This window comes from Drosophila santomea, chromosome X (genome assembly GCF_016746245.2).
Source record: "Drosophila santomea strain STO CAGO 1482 chromosome X, Prin_Dsan_1.1, whole genome shotgun sequence".
In the NCBI taxonomy this organism is placed as follows: Eukaryota; Metazoa; Arthropoda; class Insecta; order Diptera; family Drosophilidae; genus Drosophila; species Drosophila santomea.
The window spans coordinates 15,753,493-15,778,552 of NC_053021.2; the positions used below are offsets into that span (position 1 = coordinate 15,753,493).

Here is a 25,060-nt window from a genome sequence, read left to right on the forward strand (position 1 = left end):
GAACATGTTATTTTGCACTTAAAATATATTTGATTTGTTAAAACGTAATAGGCAAACTGCCAAGTGGCTAATGTTTACCAAAACAATTTGATTCAATTATTCCCCCGTTTCTTTTTTTTTTTTTTGTATTTTTGTGTCTGGGCAAATAGCCAACTGGCATTTTCCGCTTTCTGGCCCACTGTGCGATGCAGGGCCAACAGAAATCGGAAAAAAGCTCGTGATCTTTCTCTTCGCTCACTTCATCTCCATCTCTTCGCATCGCTCTCTTCTGCAGCCGGCTGCGACGCCGACAGCGACGCCGGCAGCGACGTCGACGGCATGCAAACAGGATCTGAGCGTATATTACGTAGCGCCGGGCTTTAAGCCAACATCATTCCCAAGCGAACGGCCAGCGATCAACGTTTGGCCACCACAGACAGCAGCACTCGAGAGCGATAACGAGCAGCTGATTTTGCCTGATTTTAGCTGATTTCGGCTGATTTGCCATTATCCATTATCTGGCATCGCAACGGCGGCAGCAACAACAACTGCAACAACAGCTACAACAGCAACAAGGGCATCGCATCTCTCTCTCCCCCGCAACAACAACAACAACAACAGCAACCACAATTATAATAACGATCTGTGACAAGACAACAACAACAACAGCAACAGCGATAAATATCAAGAAAAAAGTGAAGTGAACTCTCGGGCGCTCTCTCGCTCTCGCTTTCGGCCAACTTCGGCTTTTTTCGGGCTTCGCTTCGGCTCCGGCTTGTAAATTACTTGCAAAGTTAATTTTAGTCTCGGCTTTTAATACCGTTTTAGTGCGTTTTCAAGTTGGTCGTGTGCTTTTCCCTCTCTCTGAAAATTGAAAAAAACAAATTTTTTTAATTTCGAAAATCAATTGCTATTCGAAAATAATCCAAATACGCTATAAATAAATAAAAGCTTAAGCACATATGTGACTTTGTTGGTGACCACGACGCATCCTTTGTGACATTTTTTTTTTCGGATCCATTTTTTTCCCCAACGGAAATGTAAACCATTCGCCCCCCCGAAAAAGCCCCCCTTAAGCTTCCTGCTTCAAAGTCCAGAACAAAAGAGCAACCAAATCCAATTACATAACACTTAATTGCCAAAAAAAAAAAAACAAAAACAAAAATTATAAAAACAATAAAGAAAATAAAAACAATAATATCATAATTCAAAAACGCGCTCACCAATACAAAGGCGATCGCATTAAAAGACGGAAGTGCATTTTTTTTCGTTAAGCGGCAAAGCAGCGCATCCTGTTTTTTTGGGCCGTCCGCACACGCTCACGCACACACACGCACCCCGAACACAAGCCCACACACACACGCACACACACAGTGAGGACTGGAAGTCGCTCTCTCGTTTAAGAGTTGCAGATCCACAAATAACGGTAAGTGCAGGAGCTAACTAAACGCTTGCAAAAGGGATCTATAAAGTCGGTGTCCTTAAGAATATGAGACTTAAAGTTTGTGAAATACAGTGTCCTGTAGTTAATTTGATTTATATTTGAAAATTGATGGCATTTTTGAGGAGCATAAAGCCAGGCTTTGTTTAATTTGTACATTTATGTTTTAAGCATAAATAATAGAATTAAATAACCTTTTTTTGTGATCGTTAGGTATTTTAAAATATAAATTGTGATAAACAGTACGAAGAAAACAAATTATTTTTAAATGAGGGTCGAAATTTTTAAATTCCCTTATATAACATATAAAATTATATAATAGTAAGTGTTTAGAAAACAAATACACTTATATAACATATCCCAAAAATTTCATTTCCTTGAAAACAATCAAAGCACTTACACACTACTGTTTGCAACTATTAATCATTTTTATAAAAATACAACAAACCTTCTTAATCATGAGAACTCATTTACAGGGGCGAAAAACCCAAAGACCCAAAACAACTGGCTGCCGCAAATATAAATAAACAAATTGCATAAACTTTGCGGCTTAGTGGGGCCAAAAGCAAAACAAAATGGAAATAAAAATAACATGAAAATGAAAATAAAAATGAAAACCAAACACGGCAAAAGTGGAAGTTGTTAGGCAATTCTAATGAAAGCCAAGTGGGCGTGGCAAATGGGGTTGTTCCCCTTAAGTTGAGCGTAGAAGTTGGGTTAGTTCGATCACATATAGCTTATGTTACCAATATATTTTCCTTAAAATATTCGCAAATATTCAAAACAGTTGAGTTATGTGTGGAGTTTGGAAAAACCCTTACAATCTATGAAATATAGTCCGATTTTTGCACTACAAAATTATTTATGGTCAAGCTTAACGATAATCGCTTTTCAAGTCTCAGTTTGCAGAGACTTTCAACTTCAGAAAGTGTATGACTTTCAAATGAAGGGCGATGTGAGTTAATGGAGCTGAAAATTCCAGACTTTACTATAGTAACAATCTAACGACGAATTTGCACTTGTAAATTTAGGTACAACAAATTTACAATTTACAATTCATTTCAAATATTCAAATATTTTGTGCAGAAAATTTACAATTACATTTAAATATTCAAATATTTTGTGCAGAAAAACTGTCTTAGTTTGTCAAGTGAAAAACATGAAAATATGTTGTTAAGCTCGTAAATGTAGATATAGATTTAGAGGGAAATATTCAGGTGGCTGGTAGATTTAAAATCATTATTCACTTGACTTCCCTTACGTACGCGCAATTTTGATGTCGGCTAATTTGGCACAAATGGCATTTTGTGGGTGGTCCACACCCACACGCCCATCTATGGCCATGTGACGCGCTGTATCTGATGGATACTTTTTGGGATGTGGGATTGGGGTTTGTGGATTGGGGATTGGGAAACAGGGGACAGGGGACAGGTGACAGGGAGGCACATAGACTTGGGATTTTGAATTTTGGCATGCGCGATGCAGAGACACGGGGCGTTATTTAAGCGATGGCCGCGCATGCTCAGCTTGTCAATCGGCGTCAGCGGCTTACGGGCTTGTATATATCTTATATATGTGTTATATGTGGCTTATATGGCAGGCAGCTCACATCTGGCGCCCCGGATCAGCATAGAAAACTTTCACTATTGGGATCCACAGTGCGCTTTTTTCGATTTCGATGCTTTGTCGATTTTTTTTGTCGATTTCTTCGATTTTTTCGATTGATGTGAGTTGCTTTTTTTTTTTTTTTTTGTTGAAAAGTCAAGTCGCATGAAGATGCGTTGCAAACGGATTTCCGCACACAAATTGCCCACTTGCAATGGCAATTTGCATAAATGTTGCGATAACAAATCACCTAGAAACAACTGTCGCTGCTGACAAACAGAAATACTAATACTAAGTTCTAATTAAAAGTGCTGGCCGCCGGGGAAAAAACTAATTAACATTTTTCGAGAGCTGCGCGGTGCGAGAGGAGAAGCTGAAAAACTTAAGTAAATAAAGGTGAGAAAATCAATTCATGACGACAGCGGCGAGTCAAGTGCCCACTTGAGTGGAAAATCAATGCACTTCCGCAAAAAAAAAAAAAAACAAAACAAAAAAAAAACGAACAAAATCAACAAAAAGTAGCAGACAGCAAACACAGGCAAACACAGATACAAATCAAACTCTTTATTTAATTATGAAATATTTATGGCTCAATGAGTCGCACAATTATTGTACACACGCCTAACGGTACGGGCTGTAGAATGCGATTATTCTTACCAGACTTATTAAGTCTTATTTAATTAGCGGCCTTATTATTATCCAACCGAAAATATTATATATATCCGAGCGATTACTGCAACGCTTTGCAGGCAATTAAAATTGGTTGCTTAATTAATCTATTAACTAAACAATTACATAACTAAATTCAACGTTGAGAACTTAAGTGCTTTCAGGCATTCAGTAAAAATTTTGATTAACAATTGTTTCAAATATTTTGTTAGTTGAAAGAAATCTGAACAATATGAAATTACTTTGTTACGATGAAAATATCAAGATAATTATGCAAGTGAACCTTTTTCCTCTTAATTGTCTTATGAAATGTTCCCATAAATCGAAAAGCCAACTGCAAACTGTTTACAGCAAGCTGAATATAAATTATAACATTAAATCAACAACAAAATTGATTGTTATACAAAAATCTTTAACATGGCATTTCATTAATTTTTGTCACTTAAATTATCAATTTGTAGATCAGGAACTTGGCCGTAAATTAAGTCTAATACTCCCAAACATGGCCATAAATTGAATACCACTGAAATAATCATCATTTAAAATAGATGAAAACAAATACCCGAATTATTTTCTTAATGACGAACGAGTTTCTCAGATAGTCAGCCATTAATCAATCAGAAATATAGCCAAGGCAGCGATAAAATTGGCAGCAACTTAAATTATGAACTCGACGAGGAAAAACTGAAGCCCATAGGTCTCTATATTGTATATAGTGGGCGATATGGATCAGAAAAGCCGAGAAGTTTTCCATTGTTGTTGGGTGCACTTTCTTTATACGCATTGTCCATAGTTGATTCTGTATTTGTTTATTCGCTTTTTTTTCGGCACTGTTGACGCTGCAGATGTACGAGTAGAACAAAAAACCGAAACACAATGCTGATAATAATATCTGAGTTTTGCGGCTGCTTATGGCAGCTATGTATGTATATCTGCTGTTGATATCGTGCCGTGCTGCGATCGTTTGCACAACAACTTCGTCTTGAATGACAGCGTAGAAGACGGCAGCTTGACTTTATTACTCATCCGCACCGTGGTCGCACCACTACGACGGATCCTCGTTGGCACGACCAGTGCCAAATGGCCTGGCAAATATTGACTCCCGTCTCGTTAATACGCTGGGCAAATCAAGTTTATGTAAACGGCAAATTAGCATCCTCGCCGAAAGCAAAATTGGAGCGTCTTCTTGGGCCGTCCAATGTGTTATCACTTCATTAAAGTTGGCAACACGGCAAACACAGGCGCACCCATCATCAGCATCATCATCATCATCGCCATCGCCATCGTCTTGAATTCAAATCTAGATATCAAGGTGTAATTAGTCAGCCAATTCCCTCGATTTGCATTTTTTTCGGGGAAGAGCCCCAGACTGCTGAACTTCTAGTTCTCTCAACCTGATAAAGAAGTTAGCGAAACTGGTTAAAGGCAAAAAAGTGGGCTAAAAGGCGGCTTTGTATTCGTGCTCAGAGGATAGAATTTACTAAAATTCATGTTTGCACGTAATCGTTTATTTTTCCCGGAATTCGTTATAGCATGATTAAATAAGCAGAATAAAATCTGATAAAATGCGCCACTTATTCCGTCCCTTTTGCAGCTCGCACTAATCCCCGCTTTTATTTATTACACAATTTATGGCTGCCCTATATTTTTCCGTATTTAATTGTAATGTTAAGCAAGGTTGCAAGGTAAACTATATAATTTAATACGCTAGGTAAGCAATCTGCGAGATACACAGGCTATTCAGTTTGTTAAGTTCTAACTTGCCATAAACTAAATCCACAAATTTGAGAGCCAAGTTTGCATAGCTGTGTGAATTTACCCGCATTTTTTTGTAAAACTCTTTAATATGACTCTTTAAAAACTCTTTTATTTAGAATTTTTTCTGCTGACTTGGTTGAATGGCCAACACTTTGGGGCCGTAGCAAGTGATAAAATCGATAGCCAACATTGCATAAGCCTCGAACAGCAGCAACCATGATTGGTGACAAAAATAAGACTAAAACTTGTTTACATCCAATATGAATATATAGATACATATGTATATATATATAGATATATATAGATACATATGGATCACATATATATATATGTTTGAAGGCACCTTTTGTTGGCGCTGACGAGTTTCTTTTGTGAATGAAATGAAATAAACATGAAACGGCTTGTAACCTCTAGAATCGGAGTTTCAAGGCGCTGGGAAAACTTCCAAGCCGCAATCAAAACTTTCCATTAAACAGGCTCCGCGATCTGGTGTTAATTTTGAAGTATTTTTTTTTTGGATTTTCCACACAGGCCCCCCGCCATTGAAATGGAATGGGAAATTATAAAACTACAGAGAGAGATACTGAAATGAAAGACGGTAGCCAAGCGGCCAACGATCATTATCGTGATAAGGTGCGCTGTGAGTTTTACGATCAGGTTTTTATTGTTATTTATAGCCAAATAATTACCAGCTGCCCGTGATAAGAGCCACCGTATGACCAGCCACGTCGCTGATGAGCCCGAATCCGATTTGGAATCCGAATACGGGTATACTAGCATATAGCATCCAGACTCGTGGCCGCTGGTAGATAAGATTTGGAATTCGTATTCCCATTCGCATTTCATAATATCACAGAGTGATATGATAGTGCTAGAAGCGTCTCAATGGCAAACATTGAACTTTGATGTGCTCTGCGATTATATAACACGTTCATTATGTCCCATTATGCCCCCCATTTTTTCCTCTTTTTTCCTCTTTTTTCCTCTATTTTTTTCACTCTTTTTTTTTGGATTTTTAATCTTTGTTGATGAAGGCGCTTGGGAAAGGCCCATGTTTTGCGACGCAGAAAAACACGGACCAAAGCGTAGAAATATCAAAAGCCAAACAATTGAGTTTAAGCCGCAGGCTGGGCAAACACTTAATGGCCAAAAGCGGAGGCGGATTTCAGACTTTTCGTTTATTTGTCGAAAAAAATACAAACGGACAGGTGACTGGGCATTATTTGTCTAAAAATCTTTTCACGCTTAAGTTCTTACATTTAATTTATGAAGCATTTATTAGAGTTATTTTGTTTAAATGATAATACTGTACGCGTGACAGATACGTATATATGTACTATAAAATGGGTATAAATTACCCAAAGGCTTCTTTGCACCATTGAAATCTTTTCGAAAATCATTTGAACGATACAATGATACAATACTGGGTGCTTGAATGAATATATTCCCTGTAAACAGACTTTTCGATTCCCAATTTATTTTGGCCACAAGTATAAATAAAATTAAAAGCAGACAGGTGACAAGGCATTATTCTCTTCCCATAATCTCTTCATGCCAAAATTCTTGCTGAAAATAAACCTCATGGGCAAAACAATGTGGGTTAAGTAAAGAACTCGGTGCTGTATAGTGCCCTCTAATTATTCTTACGCTCGTAAAGAGACTGAAGCGGAAGTTATTATGACAGATAAAAAAAAATGACGGAGCAAATGAGAAATAAATAAATAAAAACGACAACTAACTGAAAACGAAACTGTAACGGCGGGCAGAGTAAAAAATTGAATTGAAACTGAAATGGAAATGGAAATTGAACAGAATGATATGAAATGAAGCTCAATGCAATGTTTTTTGTTAGAACACCTTTTTTTTCGAGGAGTTTTTTCCTATTACTATTTTGTTAGTTTTTTTTTTTTTTTTATATTTTTGTTGCTGTGTTTGCCGTTTGCTTGCTGCCACTAATTGCATTCTAATCGCGGACGAAGGTCTCGGTCTTGGCCATTTTTAGTTCAGTTTGCTGTATTACGCGGTGATTTGTTGGCTTTTTTGTGTGTGCTTTTATTTCTCGCGCTGCTGTGGGAAGCAGTTGGCCAAGATGTGCAAAAAACACACGCGGCGTATGAGCAATGCTTGCCCGGGCAGAGCAACGCTGCGTATACGTGATGCAAAAAGAGAAATACGATTTCTCTTGCAGAATGTTGCAGGTTGCAAATAGCATCGGTTGCAAGAGCTGGCAATTTTAAAATAATACATGAATTGTGTGTTCTTGAAATTGCAATTGCAATTGCATAGCAGAAATGTATATATGCTTAGAAGTATGCATTTCGATGACGAGTCTTGGCGACCTGTTAGATGTCAATCGGATGTTTTTAGCCGGCTCAAGGTCTAGGTTGTCTTGTGCGCACAGTATTTTCTCCTTCCTTTCCTTTTGCTCAGTCGAAAAATAAACGAAATGCTTTATTTATATATAAATAGTTGGCTGAGAACTTTGGAACTAAGGTTAATAGCTTTCTAGAACCTTTCACTTTCCATGGGCACACGTGCAGAACCCTTTCGAGTGCCGGAATTTCGCTAGACCCTGGAACCACTTGGAGTCACTTCCTCTTTGGCACGTAATCCAGGCCATAATTTTATGGCATCATTTTTATTGTATAACGCTCTATAAAGGAGCTGCCGATAGCTGCTGATACGAATCAATCGATTTATAGCCGCGTGCAGTAATCTTTACGGTCGCCGCCAAATCAATCAATTTAAATTTGATTAAGCCGTGATTTCTGATTTCTGCCATCCCGCACAGGCTATATATATATATATATTTATATACTATATGATATATGGCTAGCATGCCGATTACAGCCCGGTTATACCAATATAATATTTTATGGCCAGACAAATCACGCAAACTCACTCGACGAGGTTCAAATTGGCGGGCGGAAATTGGCTAGCTGGCTTAGTTCATATAATATCAAAAACAAAATAATGCCCATATATAACATATATATATATTTATATATATATATATGTATCTATATATCTATATACGATGTATGAATGGCCCGGGGACTGTGGAAATCATTGTTATTAATACGATTATTGTGTGCACAGTTGCGTGTTAATTCCACTGTGATTTAACCTGGGAGAATCTTTTTTCTCCCTCTATGTTTTGATTATTTTTGTGTTTTGTTTTCTGATCTCTCTGATTTGTGGCCATTTTTTATTTTTTAAATTTATTTTCCCATTTTCAATTTGCCCCCGAAAAACACAATGCAAATCGCTTTGGCCCCCCTGCCACGCCCCTCGAAGATTAACTATCATTAGGGCCTTGTTGTTATCAAATCTCAAAATCAATCCGCCTTTGTGCCGATCTCGTTGACATTCGACAACAATTAAGAGCCAAGATTTTAATTATATCACATAGAGATACGGGCCAATATATGAAACCGTATTGTTATTAAGTAATTGTCGTGTACAATTGCTTTTGGGCCAGTTCAATCAACTCGGCCGACGGCCAACAAAGCGAAACAATTTGGTTATTTGGATTGTTAGTCAAGTTTGGAGCACGTTGTTTCAATTATTTCTGCTGTCCACCTCTATAATCCATGCACAAACAATAAAATAAATAAATATTTTATTATAACTGGGCACCTGCCTTAAACTCTAACTATTTCAATACGGCTATCAATTTCGTTAGTTGGCCGACCATAATTTCCTGTAGAAACATCTCGTAGAATGCGGGCTATCAGGTGCGGGCTATCAGAATTTCGAATTGCACCCTTCAAAAATTAGAAATGGCTTATATGTCTATCTGCCGCAGATCTGAGCAGAAATCGCGCATACGACGTGTGTGCCGCAATCTCTAATCCTCCTTAGACAATTTGTCGCTGTTCGCTGGTCGCTGGTCACTTAAGCGATTTGTGTTGTTACTTTAATTAAAATATATGTACCCGCCTCGAGTATCGGACACTCCAGTAAAGAAATGAAATCAGCAGCTAAAAATATTGGCTATAAATAGGCAAATGCCCACAAAAAGACGAAAAACAAAAGAAAAAAAACAAAAAAAAAATCAGAGAAAAAAGGCAAAGAGTGTATGCCCACAATTGCTGACGACGAAACCAGTTGGGTTCCCAGCGTTTTTTTCAGCCCACTCGAGATCCATGCACGTGACCAGCAAAAAATTGTCATATACTCGCATGTGTGTGTGTGGAGATTTTGTGAAATTTTCTGGCAATAAACCTGATTATTGGAATTCACTGCAGCAACAAAAAAAAAGTGTGGAAAAAAAAATGTTAATTAATATAATATCAATATCGATACCGATAGAAGTCAGGCCTCTGGCAGCAAGAATAGCCAGTGATTTGGGCCCATTTCATCAGTTGTTATTCACATTTTGGCCCAATTGACTTGGTAACAACAGATCGCTCCAGATCTTATGACTCATTATACTCGTATTATTTACCTGGCTGGCAGCTTTTCCTGTTTATGTCGTTTATCAATGGTTTAGCCTTCGATTTTCGATTTTCGATTTATGATTTTCGATGGTTCATTGGTTTAATGGTTGTTGTAAGCGTTATGCGACTTCCATTGTTGTATTCCAAGTGATAAGCTGTCTCTATCAATCAGCCATTGACTTATGTCGATGGCCTCTCGTGGCTTTAGGGCTTAAGTACACACCGAATCGGAGATTAATTGATTTTAAACGATCTATTAGACTGATAAAGCCTTACAATGTGTGCCTCTATTCGTTAGGGAACTTAACCTTTGGAGATCAAAGCAAATGCACCTCGATGAGTTGTTCTCATTTGAAAGGATAAGTGAATAAGAAGCGCACCTACTGTATATGCAGTAAAGTGCTTAAAAGGTACTTACATATGTATATTATAAATGCTCGTTTAAGAACCGCAATAATCATGTTCATAAAAACCTTTTTCAATTTATTAGATCATTCCTCCCAAAGGCATTTAAATAATTAAAGTGTTATTAATACTTTTGAAATACTTCTACCGAAATTTGAAACAACTTGTAGAAAGAAAGAAACTACGTTCGCTGGCTTATTCAAATGCCCACCAATGCCAATCGAAGTGTATTGTTTTTTTTTTTTTTTGGTTCACCCAAGTCTTGGCATTTTTTATTTGGTTGCTTTGGCCCGAAAACTGGGTCATCCAAATAGCAAATATTTTGTGGGGCTCCAAGTCGCGATCGCAGCTCTTGATCACAACTCCCTCGAGTTGGCTCTTTCCTTCGGGCCAGATCCGCAACGAGTCTCGCCGGCTTTAAAGCTCCATACATACTTAAGTAGCTTCACAGCCGATCGGTGTGTGAATAAACCCAGGCATGTGTCAAGTGCGATACCCTTCAACGCGGGCATCATACTTTTGTTGACACAACTGCGGCGCACAGCCAGTAATACACTCGCTTTTTGTGGCTTCCAACTCTTTTTTTTTTTTGTTTTTTGGCAACTATGTATAGTTGAGTCTTGTTCAGCTGCACAGGCAAGAATTTAGTTCGTATTTTGGCAAATTGTAAGTGTGTGCTGTTACCCGATTTCTGACAGTGCACTTTACCGGTATTACTGATCGCTATCCTAGGGGCAATTTCATCCGTCATTCTTCATTAGCGCCCGTCACCCGATTCTCGACTTTCGAGTGACCGAATTTATTGATATCCCGATAAACCGGAGACCCTTAGTCACAGACACTTGAGCCACTGCCGCCAAGTGGAGTCCGAAATGGGCAAGTGGCCATAAACCATAAGCCCAATTGAAATGAAACGAAACGAATCACAAACGCACTGCAGTGAAACAAAGAAAAGGCGGTAGCAAGTGGGGAAAAAAAATCCCTAAAAACCCGTGGACACCCGATTTTTTTATTGCCGGGTTTTCCGCGTAACTTTGTGCTAATCATACATATATTATTTACGATCACCGGCATCGAAATCACAGTCCACATAATCACGCGCTAATAACCGCGATAACTTAGCCACAAGACTGGCCTATCACATTTTTGGTGATAGGATGAGCCACCCGAAAAAAAACAACTCACCACCCACCGCCCCCAAACCCCCAAACCCCCAAAAACGCCCTTCGATCAACCCGTGCGCGTTTATTAATTAGAATTTATGGAACGGCTATTGCCGCGTCCAAATGGAGACAATAAATAGCCGTTGTATATGTCGTTGGAGCTGGAACCGACTAATCTTATCGAGCCGGATCCACTCCTCGCTCCAGTGCTTCAAAGTATCAATCTCTCGACAGCTGAAGAGCCCTCCTATCGCCCAGGAGCGGCTGTCCCAGCGGATCCGTGGAGATCGCAGCGATACCCATGCCATGCCAAGCATAATTACTTAGAACTTAGGGCATCTCGAAGGGTTCCAATGTATATGGACTTTGAGCTGAAGTATTAACTATTATTTAAGCTCCTGCTTTTAGGAATTTTTTAGAGTCTTTTTAATTGGGAAACTCTTAGAATCTCATGCAATTCCAGTGGGAATTATTCACACAAATTATTCACAAGAATCCTTATAAATTCAAAGGAATCCCAGTCGAAAGTCTAGGAAATCCTTTTAAACTTAGGTTGATTATAGAGGCCCCATAGAATGATCTTTGCGGCTGAACCGCTCCTGAAAGCTGCCACACGACTCGCGACTTAACTGCCACGCCCACCTGCCACCCACTGTCACCCGCTGCCCCCTATGAAATTGGCAAAGGCAAATCAGAGAGAGAGAGTGCAAATATATATACTATATAGTATCTGCCCAAAATGAGTTAACAATTTAAGACGAGTACAACAAATATACATACTATATAGTCAAATATATATAATAATGCCGCCGGGGCTGTATCTCTATCTCTGTCTCTGTCTCCGTCTCTGTCTCTGTCCGATTATTTACAGTTAGCTCCGGCCAGGCGATAACCTTGCCCACATATATCTTGGCCAGCTCTTGGACCGCCATTTGCGATTACCTGGTGGCGACGTCGACGTCGACAGCGACGCCTGCCACTAATCACTCCAATTAGCTAGAAAGTGCTTTTCGTTTAAAATTCGCACGTTGTCGCAGTTTCTTGGCATTGTACTGCGAGGCTCTGAGACAGCCACTTGGCCACTTGGAGTTCCCTTTTAATTCCTTGGCTCAGTCCTAAAATCGAGTTCCTACTGCGCCAAGATCGCCAAGATTCAAGGTTCGAGTTTTGAAGTTTCAAGTTTCGAGTTCCGTGTCCACCGGCCAAAGGATCCGCATTTTTTTTGCCCGACAATTGTGAGTGTGACCACCAAAAAGTATAAGTGAAGATCCTGTCAAAAGTCCAAAACATCCAGCCAACAAACAAGGCTAACAAATCACAGCCATAAAGTTGAACAAAGCGAAGCGAAAGAGCAACAAAAACTTATTACAAATAACCAAATTCGAATGCAGAAAAATATAAAAAAGAGAAAAAACAAATCGAAGCAAATTGTAGTATTTAGTAACAAAAATCAAAACAAGCCGACCGTATTGAGTTACTCTATAAAGCGAAAAAAAAAGGCATACAACTCGTTGAACAAGTGCTATAAAGCATTCGGTTTAAGGTTTTCCACTGCCACACAAATAATACTATAGATTTTATTTCTCAATTGCGGAAACTGCGACAGTTCCGCGTGTCGGAAAAAGTCTTAAATCTTGTATAAAAATAATTCGTTTCGATTCAATTCAATTTAATTCGTTGAAAAAGTAGCAGTGCTTTCTTTTTACTTTTGCCAACTGCACTTGTTGCCAAAAATAGTGGGTTAGCTTAGGAGCTTTTTATTTGATTGTAATATATTTAAAAAACCTCTATTTTAATCGAGAATGTTATACTTAAACAATAATAATTTTTGAGAACTTTAAATTAGCAGTCAATGTCCTTAAGAAAAATAGGTGCTGTAAATAAGTAAATGCAACATTTTTCATTCACAAACTTTTGAAGTAATTCAAGAGTATCCCTAAAAAGTGCAAAAATCCAAATCTTTGCGAGCGAATAAAGGCAGTTTAGGTGAAGGGCTCTGTGGCAAAATGGAAATAATAATAAATAAAAGCGAGCGAATAACAATGAAAATACATTTGGCACTAGCCAATTTGTAGGCCACTCAAGCCAAGATAATGCAGATTGTCTATAGCCGATTTCGATATCGATTTTGATTTTGATTTTGATTTCGAAAGGCGTTGGATGGAAAGGGAAATACGACAATTGCGATGATACGATGATACGTCGTGCGTTATGGAGTTCCCGACTTTGATGAGTGCGTTATTTCGCTAGAATAATAATTGAAAACGTAATGCTTGTTTTTTTTTTAATGACGTTTGGCGCGTGTCGCGCTTTTTTTATGTACTATATGCGACATATACAAAAATTAACCCACACGCAGCAGCCATAAAAATCTTTGGCTCAAATGTAGAGAACCGCCAATTGCCGGCCAAATTCGGATAATAGATGTATCTACATACATATTATACATTTTATATATATTCACTTCTAATCGGATGCATGCCATCAGATATCAGATATGTGCAATCGGCTAAATCCGCTAAAAAACTATATCGCCAATTGAAAAGCTCTGAGAACAACACGTGCTGGCCAAATATTCTGGCATGCTCATATTGTTTGTATATAAATATAGTACCTATATATATGTATGTACATATACGGCCAAGACTATCGACTTTTGCCAGCTGTTTGGCTTTAAGATAATTAGCATTAGACGGCGCCGACTTTGTTGTGATGACGTCAGTGGATCGTTGATCGCAGTCGCCAGTAGCAAGTTCTTTATGAGCCCTATTCATTTTGGCCAGTTTTTATTACGTTTGCTACGTTTCTGGATTTTTTCGTAAATAATAAAAACCCGAAATGCCCAATCTACGTCGTATTATCTGCGATAGTAGTCGAACCAAATCAAATGGAATCGTATCGAATCGAATTGAATTGGTCGCGTAGCAGATACTTAGGCCCACTAATCGATTATAGTTTGGGATATACTGGCATATTGGTACCCATTAGTACTCAAATACATCTATATACCTATCAATCCTACAGCTCGTGCTCTTCACGCCGCAAATTCAACTGTCACTGCCATAACACCAAGTCCCCATATATAATGCATGTGAAGTCACATGCCGGATAGTGACGAGTCACTACTCGGATCGGATCGGATTGGATTGCATCAGAGAAAATCTTAGACAATCGCCAGAGTGACTGCTAAAATTCATAGGACACTTGGGACTGCAGCTTATGCCACATTATAGTAACAATAGGTCGCGCTTAAGCCAATCAGTCATAGGGTCTGCTAATAAAATCATTAACAAGTCCCAGCTAACATCCAAATCGGAAAAACGTGAGATGTATGCACAAAATAGATTATATGGTACTGAAGATAAAATAGTAAATAGTTAGCTAAAATGTACCATTTAGAGAGTACATATAATAAACTTGTATTTGGTTATAGTCCACTGATCCACACGTGACTGCAAATGGCGATCAGCCGAGTGAACCAACCGAGGCCATCGATATTTTCGGTCTATATCCTCATCTATTTCTAAAGCCGTTGCCTTTTTTTCTTGGAAAATGTTAACTTCTTAGTTAGCATAAATAAATATTAATTTATGCAGAATTGTAAAAAGAAACCGCACCCGGCGATCAGCAGCGGCATGATTATAACTCATAAAGTTTTTAGCATTTTTATGCTGGAGTTTTGATTATTTCGCTTGATTATTTGTTGAGCGTATTTCCTTTGAGAATTTCTATGCCAATGTCTGGCCATAAAAAGTTTACCCAATTTTTTTTTGTTTTATTATCATTACTGGTTTTGTGCGAGAGTGTGTTTGATATTTTAGTGTTTTGTTGTGTCGTCAGAGGTTTCATTGTGTTTTGTCGCTTCAGTTGAGGGGCCTGAATAATAGTTTTGGATACCGCCTAATATGCAATTAATTGGACATGAACTTGAACTGCGGATGAAAGGGGGGGGCGGTGGCGGGGGCGGCGGGTAATGTCAATTATAAACAATTAGACAATGGCAAAATTGGTAACCAACCGATGGGAACGCGGGCCAAATGAATGGGGAAGACTTTGGCAGAATGCTTCTGAATCTCAAACAGATTCGAAATTGTTCCTGGGCTATAATATGTATGTATGTATGTAGATATATATACGGTCAGTCAGTCAGTCAGTTAGTCAGTCAGTCAGTCAGTCAGTCAAGCAGTCAGTCAAGCAGTCAGTGCCATCAATTTGTCTACGAAATTTCCAACAATTATGGCTCGCTCCAGGCAATTTTCAATAACGAAAATCTTTCTGTATTGATGTTATTATATTTTTTATTATTATTGTTATTACCGCTTGCTGAATACATACGAGTACTCGCAAATCGCTGGCTATGTCCACTGTATTTTGCAATAGCGAACAAATGGCTTTATAATCGTCTAATGGTGTTACATGTCTTTCTCTCTCTCTCTGTCTGTTTGCAGCCCACTTTTCCCTTGGGTTAATTGATTAACCAGGCCCAAATAAATCCAAAAGGGAGCGGACAACACAAAGAGCCAGCAAGATGACTGGTTTCACGAACGCCGGTTTCGAGAACGATGAGCCCGTCAAGGTGAGTGTTTTACTTTGTTATGGGTTCTGGGATGGGATCTGGATGGGATCCCAAGTAGTTCTCCACCTCGAGGAGTGCTTACCTGGCTTGCACCTCCTCATTCATCTTGAACAAGCGCTGGACACGTCAACGTACCCATAATGAAATCACCGGCCCACAAATCTTGTAAACAAAGGCGGGCGAAAAGAAATTACGAAACAAGGCTCATTATTTCGCGTTCTGCATAATTAAATGATAACTCTTCCTCAATTATTCAACATTGAAAAGTGTGAGCAGACCCTATACCAAATTTGGGCCGCGAACCTCAATTCATTACTCAGATCGTTGGGTTGCTATTGGTCTTGTAAGTAAGGTCTCTTAATTGGGTTTACCTCACTTCTTCTCACTGCAAATTAGTGCCACATAGCGAATTCTAAGCAAGTTAGAATCCGTTCTGCAGATCACATAGAACATTATCGCCCTAGTCGGTTAATTAGATTAATTCGATTTAGTAGGGTAATTACAATGTCCCAACTGGTTTACCAGTTCAATGAGAACCGCGCATAGGAAGTCATTGGAGTTAGTTGAGCTTGAATTTCTGCAAACTGTGGAGTGCCAATGGCCAACCTTATAAACACACACGCCTAGATCAAGTTCTAATCAGACGGCTTGGGAATTTACCGGGTTCTCTCTGGCATGGAACCTATCGAAATGACCATAAAAGCTTGAAAAGTCACTTGAAAATTGCTGTCACATTCTCGTTTTTGGCATTCATTCATGCATGGACGACTAGGTATATAAACTCGTATAGCATTTGGCCATATAGCTTATAAGGTGGATTACACTTATCGAGTGTCTGGGGCCGCTTGTTTATGATTTTTGTTTTTTCATTTTGTATTGTTTAGTATTTTGTATTGTTTTGCTGTGGACTTAATGACTGTGTTTGCCTTCGCCAAAGAAATCATGTTTTATAATGACACGCGTCACAGTTTTTATTTCTTACGATGGCCCTTATGTTGGGGAGGAAGTGTTCAATAAAGCGAGAAACCCGGTCGAACTAAGCCAAAATTCGGAATCGGATGATCATTAGCATGTGATGTGGCTTGCTTTTGGCCACTCCTTGGCTTGGCTTTTAATGAGGCGAAATAAATTTCACCTCAAGAAACTGAAAACCAAAAGCCAAAAACCAAAAACCAAAAACCAAAGACAAAAATTCGAAAAATCGAAAAGCCCACGCGAGAAGCTGAAAAGCAGAAAAAGAAATGTGACAGCAGAAAGCGCACACACACACACACACACGGGAACGAAGAAGTATTTATGGATAAGTCTTAGCCACAAACTTGACCAGCCAGCTGATGGCCAACCGATTTGGCAATAAATAAGGTAACAGCAACAGAAACAGAAGAAACTAAAGCCGAAAAAAAAATAATAATAATAAACCAAGTTGGACGAACAAACAGCAACTAACGACAGACTAAAAACGTATTGCACAATTAAAGCACCGACAAGGTTTCATAATAAAATATTGCCAATTTACAATGGCCGCACCCCACCCCCACACCCATCCCCTCCACAAGATCCATGCCACATGCCCCATGCCCCATGCCACATGCCCCACCCAGTGTGTAATCGGTTCTTGGGAGACATCGAAACCAAACTCGTTTTCCGCGCTTGGTCAACACAGAACCGCAGCAGCCAAAAAAAAAAATAAAAATAATACCAATTTCGTATAAGAAACCAGAGAACGTTAACCAACTTACAACGGCGGTCAACGCAGCAGATTTCTGTAAAATGCATCTGTGTCCGCAGCTTTAATGGCTGCTGTGCTGCATTCTGCTGACCGCTGCTGTATGTAAGGCACCACACAGCCAAATGGCATGTAAAATGTGAAGGGGATTTCCAGGGGGGTGGGGGGTGGTAGACTTGTGTGAGCTGAGCAAACACGAAACGTGCCGCGTTTAAAAATAAAACGCAAATCTCGTGCGGCGCAGCGCGTGCGCAACATGTTGCCACAGACAGACGCAGACGCACACACACACGTGCAACAGACAGTAGGTCGCTGGCAACATGTTGCCGAAGCATTTGGCTTTCCACAGCAAAAAAAATTAAATAAATAATTCTAAAGCAATATGTGTCATTAGCATGAGCTAAGTAGTTTTGTTTTTAATATTTAAATCCCTCTTTGCATATGTTACTATTACTTACTCATAGTAAACATTATCGCATAAATTATATGAATGCTTTCTTGAATAATTCTAACTATTTAATTTAGTAAACCAATTTTAAAAAGAGTTTGTTATTTTAAAATTGAAACTCGCATTTCAATGGCCAATAAGAGCTGCATATTTTCTCTTAGTGCACGCACGCAAACACACTCGAAGAAAATGTATACAAAATGAACACACACAGCACACCTGCGGCCACACTCGAAGCGACCAGGCCGCTTTGAACTGGTTTGCGGCGGTTTTTGTTTGTCTCGGTCTCAACTAGCGGCGTCGCTGCCAACACTCTCGCATATCATTATGGCCCCTGTGCACTGGCGCACTGGCATTATTATTACGCGCACTTGTTTTAAAGCTCGGCTTGCCGTTTCTTCGCAAAGTATACAAAGCAAAGGTATACAAAACTGGCTAGAAATGAAATGGGTGAACAGCGAACAAAACCCAAATATCAGCTGTTAGCGGGAAAAGCATGACACAAACACACAGCAAGCACTAACAAAAAACCGCAGGCAGACAGTTGAGAGTGGTTTTCCATTTGGCTTTTGTGCATTGTCATGATTTTCCTACCTTTCCTAGCCCATATTCATTTGCACTTGCGGTGTGCAATCAGCAACTGCAATCGATAGCTGAAAATCCCTTGCAGCTTTTGAACACACAGCGTTTCGCTGAAATTCACCATCGCTTTTCTTAGAAGTTCCATTTAATTGCTTTGTTATTGATTGCAGTCAATCAAGCCGCACTTTTATCTATACTCTGTCCTAAAAACACTGGCTCACATTTGAATTTTAAATACCTTTTACCTAGATTTCATAAATGTGCGCATACAGGGCGTATGCGTGATATTACATTTTTGACAGCCTGCTCGCTGTTTTTGTTGCACTTTGTATAAACCAATTGCGCTCAACTTTCAATTTTACACTACTGCGTTTTTGACCTGTTCATTAAATGTGACATTTAGGAGTTTCAGGAATTTTTTCCTTTTTCTTGTTTTTTTTATTTTTTTCTGAGTGTGCTTGCGCTGACGTTTTTAATGGTTTGCCATTTGTTGTTCCCTTTTTGTTTATAATCAAAATTTAAATGCAATTTTATTATGCTGATAAGCTGCGAGGGGATTTTTGTATCTGAAATCTGTCTGCAATTTGCATACAAACAAAACGGGGTTTCTATAGCCCCTCAACTCGCCCGATCTACCGATTTCCTTAACTTTTAAATCGTGTGAACAGCGGCAACTATTATGTGCTGTAATTAAGTCCATATTGTTGGCTTAAATTAAAAAAAAAAAAAAAAAAAAGTAAAAATAAAAAACACTCATTCAGACATATGTACATACATACACAGAAGGTGTCGAGTGAACGAAACAGATAAAATGTGAAAAATGTAATCGATGGGGCGACTTGCATAACAACGCGTGTGGGTTAAACCGCACCGCACCGCACCGCACTGAAACGAACCCCCTGCGAAGCCGACGCCCCTGACTGTCTAAATGCTACGTACTCTACTCCTCTATCGATGTAACCTTCTGGCCCTGTGCGGTGCATGCGAAATGGCCAGTTTCGGAGTGGCTTTGGGCCCGTTTCTGGCTCTGGGTCGGTTCTCGGGAGCCAGCGCCAGGCGGCACGGGCATTTCGATGGCCATTTTGGAGGCGAAAAGCGGGCAGGGCGCGCCACGCATGCGCAATGCGCAAAAACGCGCGCGAAACGCGAGCAAAACGCGTGCGGGCTTTTTAAATTGAGTGCGGATCATTCCGAAAATTTTCCCCCTTCGTTTTTTTTTTTTGTTTGTTTTTCAAGCTAAAAGTGTAAAATGCGCCAACACATAAATAATTAATTAATGTGTAGTGTGTCGGGCGGCGCAAACAAGACCAGAAAATGAAAGCTGTCAAAGGGGCTAGCCGAACTGCGAATGCTCTATAGAGAAATGAAAATGAATAAAGTATAAATGAAATGAATATTTTTTTGAACACTGATAGCATCTAGATGGTAAACCAATTGACTATTAGCAATTATCTTACATTAATTTATATTGCTTGGCCTTATTTTGTTTGGATATTTTCCACGCTGCTTTTCTCGCTGTGCATTTGGTTTTACAACCCAAAGAAAATTGGTTTTGATGGTCAGCTATTTAAATAAATTTGTTTATTATCTAAAGACACAGCAAGAAAGTTAACGCTGCTCCGAAAAATGCGGAGATAAGAAAGAAAGTAGGATCATGATTATCATGATCATCCATTCATTATCCCATCCCATTTGATATTACATCTACATATATATACATATAAATCCGCGGGCTGCACTCCTCGGGGTTCGGAGATGCGAGAGATGGGAGATCTGAGCCAAAAGCGAATACCGATCTGTTGCCACTTTGCTTACGATACGTTTTCTTTGCTTGTTTTTCGTTTATTTTTAGCCAAAAGCTGGTTTCGAGCCCGACACCGCCTCGCTGCGAGAGAAAGTTGTGCTGAATCCGGGCGAGAAATGGCGCATCTTAAAGAATATCTCGATCATCTCGATCGCCTTCATGGTGCAGTTTACAGCGTTTCAGGTGAGAGACACAATTGCCACAATAGCCCTTAAAACGAACAAAAAAAAATAAAAAAGAAAAAGAAAAACTGTTTCGAAATTTGTAGTAATCGTTGCCAAAATTTCTTTGTTAATGTAATAGTCATTGTAATTGTAATTGTTTGAATCCGAATTATGTACCTATGATGAACTCAATCTACTGCAAATTGTTTGAATGCAAAAAGTATAATAATGTTATATTTATTTATTGCAGAATTTTTCTGTGATATTAACAGCATTTAAAATAACTTAAGAATATTGATCACAAAGTATGTACCGCCATCTTTGACAATTGAACACCAATTGAAAAAAAAAAACCAATACAAAAAAAAAAAAAAATACAAAAAACTAAAAACCAAAAACTAAAAACCTAAAAAACTTTAAACTAATTACATTATTAAGCAACTTTTTCCTCAGCTTTATTAATTACCCAAAAATTGATCACCATTTCTCGATAAACTCGAAATGTACGCCAGCTAACCAAACTCTCATATTTTAGGGCACGGCCAATCTGCAATCCTCTATAAACGCCAAGGATGGCCTGGGCACAGTGTCGCTTAGTGCGATCTACGCCGCCTTGGTGGTCTCCTGCATCTTCCTGCCCACTCTGATCATTAGGAAACTAACGGTCAAATGGACATTGGTGTGCAGCATGCTCTGCTACGCACCATACATCGCATTCCAGCTCTTCCCGCGATTCTACACGTTGGTGCCCGCCGGTATCCTTGTGGGTATGGGCGCCGCACCCATGTGGGCGTCCAAGGCCACCTATTTGACGCAGGTTGGACAGGTGTATGCCAAGATCACGGAACAGGCGGTGGATGCCATTATAGTGCGATTCTTTGGCTTCTTCTTCCTGGCCTGGCAATCCGCTGAGCTCTGGGGCAATCTCATCTCCAGTTTGGGTGAGTTTCAAAACTCCTATGCTAAGTAATCTCGTCACACTTCCTTTTGTAAAAAACACCACACTCTTGAAATGGTCATAACTGAGTCATAAACAATTGCGAAAAGTCACCAGCAATCTAATCAGATCAGATCGTAAAGACTGAAAAGATTGCCAACTCGACTCTTAAATTAATAAAGTATTAGCTTTTGATTTAGCCAGCTACCGGGAATCTCATTTTAGTCATTTAAGGCCAGCGATTACAAAGCATATTTGATAATCGCTAACCGATTCCCGGAAATCTACAACATTAGTAAACATAATTACGATAAGAACTGTAGCACTGGCCGCCGATTGGCCAGACACCAGACATCGAAATACCCAACTAACTCAAGACCCTGCCATCCCCTTTAGTCCTCTCCAGCGGCGCCCATGGCGGTAGCAGCAGCTCGAACACGACGGTCAGCGAGGAGGATTTGCAGTTCTGCGGTGCCAACTTTTGCACCACCGGCAGCGGCGGCCATGGCAACCTGGAGCGTCCGCCAGAGGATGAGATCTTCGAGATCTCAATGATCTATCTGTCCTGCATTGTGGCCGCCGTCTGCATCATCGCCTTCTTCCTGGATCCCCTCAAGCGGTATGGTGAGAAGCGCAAGGGTTCCAATTCCGCCGCCGAATTGTCGGGACTGCAGCTGCTGTCCGCCACCTTCCGTCAGATGAAGAAACCGAATCTGCAGCTCCTCATCCCCATCACCGTTTTCATTGGCATGGAGCAGGCCTTCATCGGTGCCGATTTCACCCAGGCCTATGTGGCCTGCGCCCTGGGAGTGAACAAGATTGGTTTCGTCATGATCTGTTTCGGTGTGGTGAATGCCCTGTGCTCGATCCTCTTCGGATCGGTGATGAAGTACATTGGTCGCACGCCCATCATTGTCCTCGGCGCCGTCGTCCACTTCACCCTGATCACCGTCGAGCTCTTCTGGCGTCCCAATCCCGATAATCCCATCATCTTCTATGCCATGTCCGGCCTGTGGGGCGTCGGCGATGCCGTGTGGCAGACGCAGATCAACGGACTGTACGGACTGCTGTTCCGCCGGAACAAGGAGGCCGCCTTCTCCAACTACCGCCTGTGGGAGTCCGCCGGATTCGTGATTGCCTACGCCTACGCCACCACACTCTGCACGCAGATGAAGCTCTACATTCTGCTGGCGGTGCTCACGCTCGGCTGCATCGGCTACGTGATCGTGGAGATCCTCTACAGGAAGAAGGTGAGTCTGACAAGCCACGATATTCATTTAATACTCTTTGCTGGGATGCTTTATTATCGAAGAGTACTATTTCAAATTTGGAAAGTATAAAATAGATCATAGCTATAGTTGCAGACATTTTTAAATTGATATCTCGTTGCTCGTTGCCTTGCATGCCCAAAAGTAGGCAACAGTTTTTGCGAAACACACGTACACATGCAAAGAGAATATAAAAATAGTATTTCTAGTTTCTAATAGAATTGAATAGGATTAAATTGAAAAAAAGGACTCGGGCATTAAAAGCTTTTTGGAGGAGCCGCTCCTTAAGTATCCCCAGAAGTGGGCCATCAAGTTGACATGCACCCAAAACCTAATATCCTCCTCCATTGCAGCAACGCAAGCTCAAGAAGCAGGAGAAACTGGAGGCCGCCGAGAAGGAGAAGGAGGCAGCCGCCGCCGCAGCCGCTGCCGCTTTGGCCGCCGCCGAGGCAGGAGCAGATGGCGTCGAGGAGACCGACGACGAACTGGACGATCTCGAGGAGGACATTGTGGTCACGCGCCTGTAAATGTTTTATTCTCACCCAAGGACACCCCCAAAAGCAAAACAAAAAACACCGCACATGCCCCTCACACCCCACATTCCATCAAGTTATCGATAGACAGAAGGCGAATTGATTGGACGCTTTATCGATTTGAATGCAAAAAAAAAAGACAAGATTAAATGAAAAAAAAAAAAGACGAAGAACTCTATCGATAATTGAAAACTAGCATAACTATCGATAGACAAATGCGCTCCGTGATCGATAAACAACTAGCGCCGTTAGAAGGCCGCAACGCGTTGCATACTTTTGTGGTTGTAGTTTTGTAGTAGAACATTTGTACCCCTCACCCCCCCCCCGAACACCCGAGACACCTGCAAGAGAGAAACCATTTAGCTCAAAGTCCAACCGAGTTTGGCTTTAACTTTAGTTTGTACATACAGAGAAGAGATCGAAAAGAGCGAAATGCTATTGAATGCAAAGGCAGTGAGAAACCCCGGAAAATGCAAAACCTTTGTGTGTTAGTCTAGGTGTAAGCACACTTGTACTTGGTTGATACGGACTTCCTGCTTTCAAATATAAATTAATCGACGCTTATCGAAATCGATCGATATAATCCATCGACTTGAAATCGCAAATGTTTTTTATTTGCCGAATGCAAGTCAAACATACAATTTCTGAAATATGCATTTCGATACATTATCGGTACATTTATATTTGAAAATAAGGGCGTTCTTTAAAACTGGGTATCACACAATCATACAAACTAAAAAACGCACACACCTATACACGAGACGCACACACTGCAGCAGTGTGTGTGTGTACGATGCCTAACAAATTGTTATTTTATTTTAAAACGTATTTTAAATATAGTCTACCCCTAAACAAGAATTGTAAAACCCTTCTTTTTTTGTAATTGAGTTTTTGTTTTTTTTTTAAAAGAAAAAAGAAAACGTGATAACCTACACACGCCCACACGAAACACAAAAACAGTCACAACAACAAACAAACAAAAAAAAACAATTATATAAAAATAGTCAAATTTGTAAAGTTTAAAAATACTGGCCCTGATGGAATATATATTTAAAAAATATATATACACGATGGATCAGTGAAAAAATGGAAAACAAACGAAAAGCAATTAATTAATATATAAAAATATCTTTAAAATAAAAAAGCAAAAAATCTAGTAGGCAAAATGTTATATACACATTTTTTGCTCAGTATTATGTTTTAAACTAAAATTAAGCGAGTTATTGTTTCCTGTTTATATATTTTTTTTCGTCAACCCTATTTTTACGATATTTTGTTTTTCGATTTTGAGTTTGATTTTTTCTTCTTCTTCAACAAACTCCCTGCGATGGCAATTAATATTAAAGTGAAATCTAATGATATACCATAAACACATCCACAAAGCGATATATATAAATTTTGTTCGTTTTATTTAAACGTTTTACTTAAATATTAATGGAAAAAATACACGCACACAACAAATTTGTGAGAAAAAAAATTACAATACATATTTTTCTTTTTTTTTTTGCTTAGTCTCGTAAGTAGTTCATTATATTATGTAAAATATATAAAATAAATAAA

General features: G+C 39.6%; 1 protein-coding gene across 3 annotated transcripts; it reads left to right on the plus strand.

Annotated features, from left to right (window-relative positions):
* The first annotated feature begins 369 nt into the window (after positions 1–369).
* Positions 370–24,477, plus strand: LOC120455159 (UNC93-like protein). 3 transcript variants are annotated; one of them, XM_039641070.2, is made up of 6 exons: positions 370–1,405; positions 15,911–16,038; positions 20,647–20,781; positions 21,298–21,703; positions 22,096–22,949; positions 23,321–24,477. In XM_039641070.2, exons 2-6 carry the CDS (start codon positions 15,991–15,993, stop codon positions 23,492–23,494), a joined length of 1,617 nt encoding a protein of 538 aa, XP_039497004.1. In that variant the 5' UTR covers positions 370–1,405; positions 15,911–15,990; the 3' UTR covers positions 23,495–24,477. The 3 variants fall into 3 exon arrangements, with proteins under 3 accessions (XP_039497004.1, XP_039497007.1, XP_039497005.1); XM_039641073.2 differs by lacking the exon at positions 370–1,405 and adding an exon at positions 3,329–3,421; XM_039641071.2 differs by lacking the exon at positions 370–1,405 and adding an exon at positions 12,513–12,697.
* The last annotated feature ends 583 nt before the right edge of the window (positions 24,478–25,060 follow it).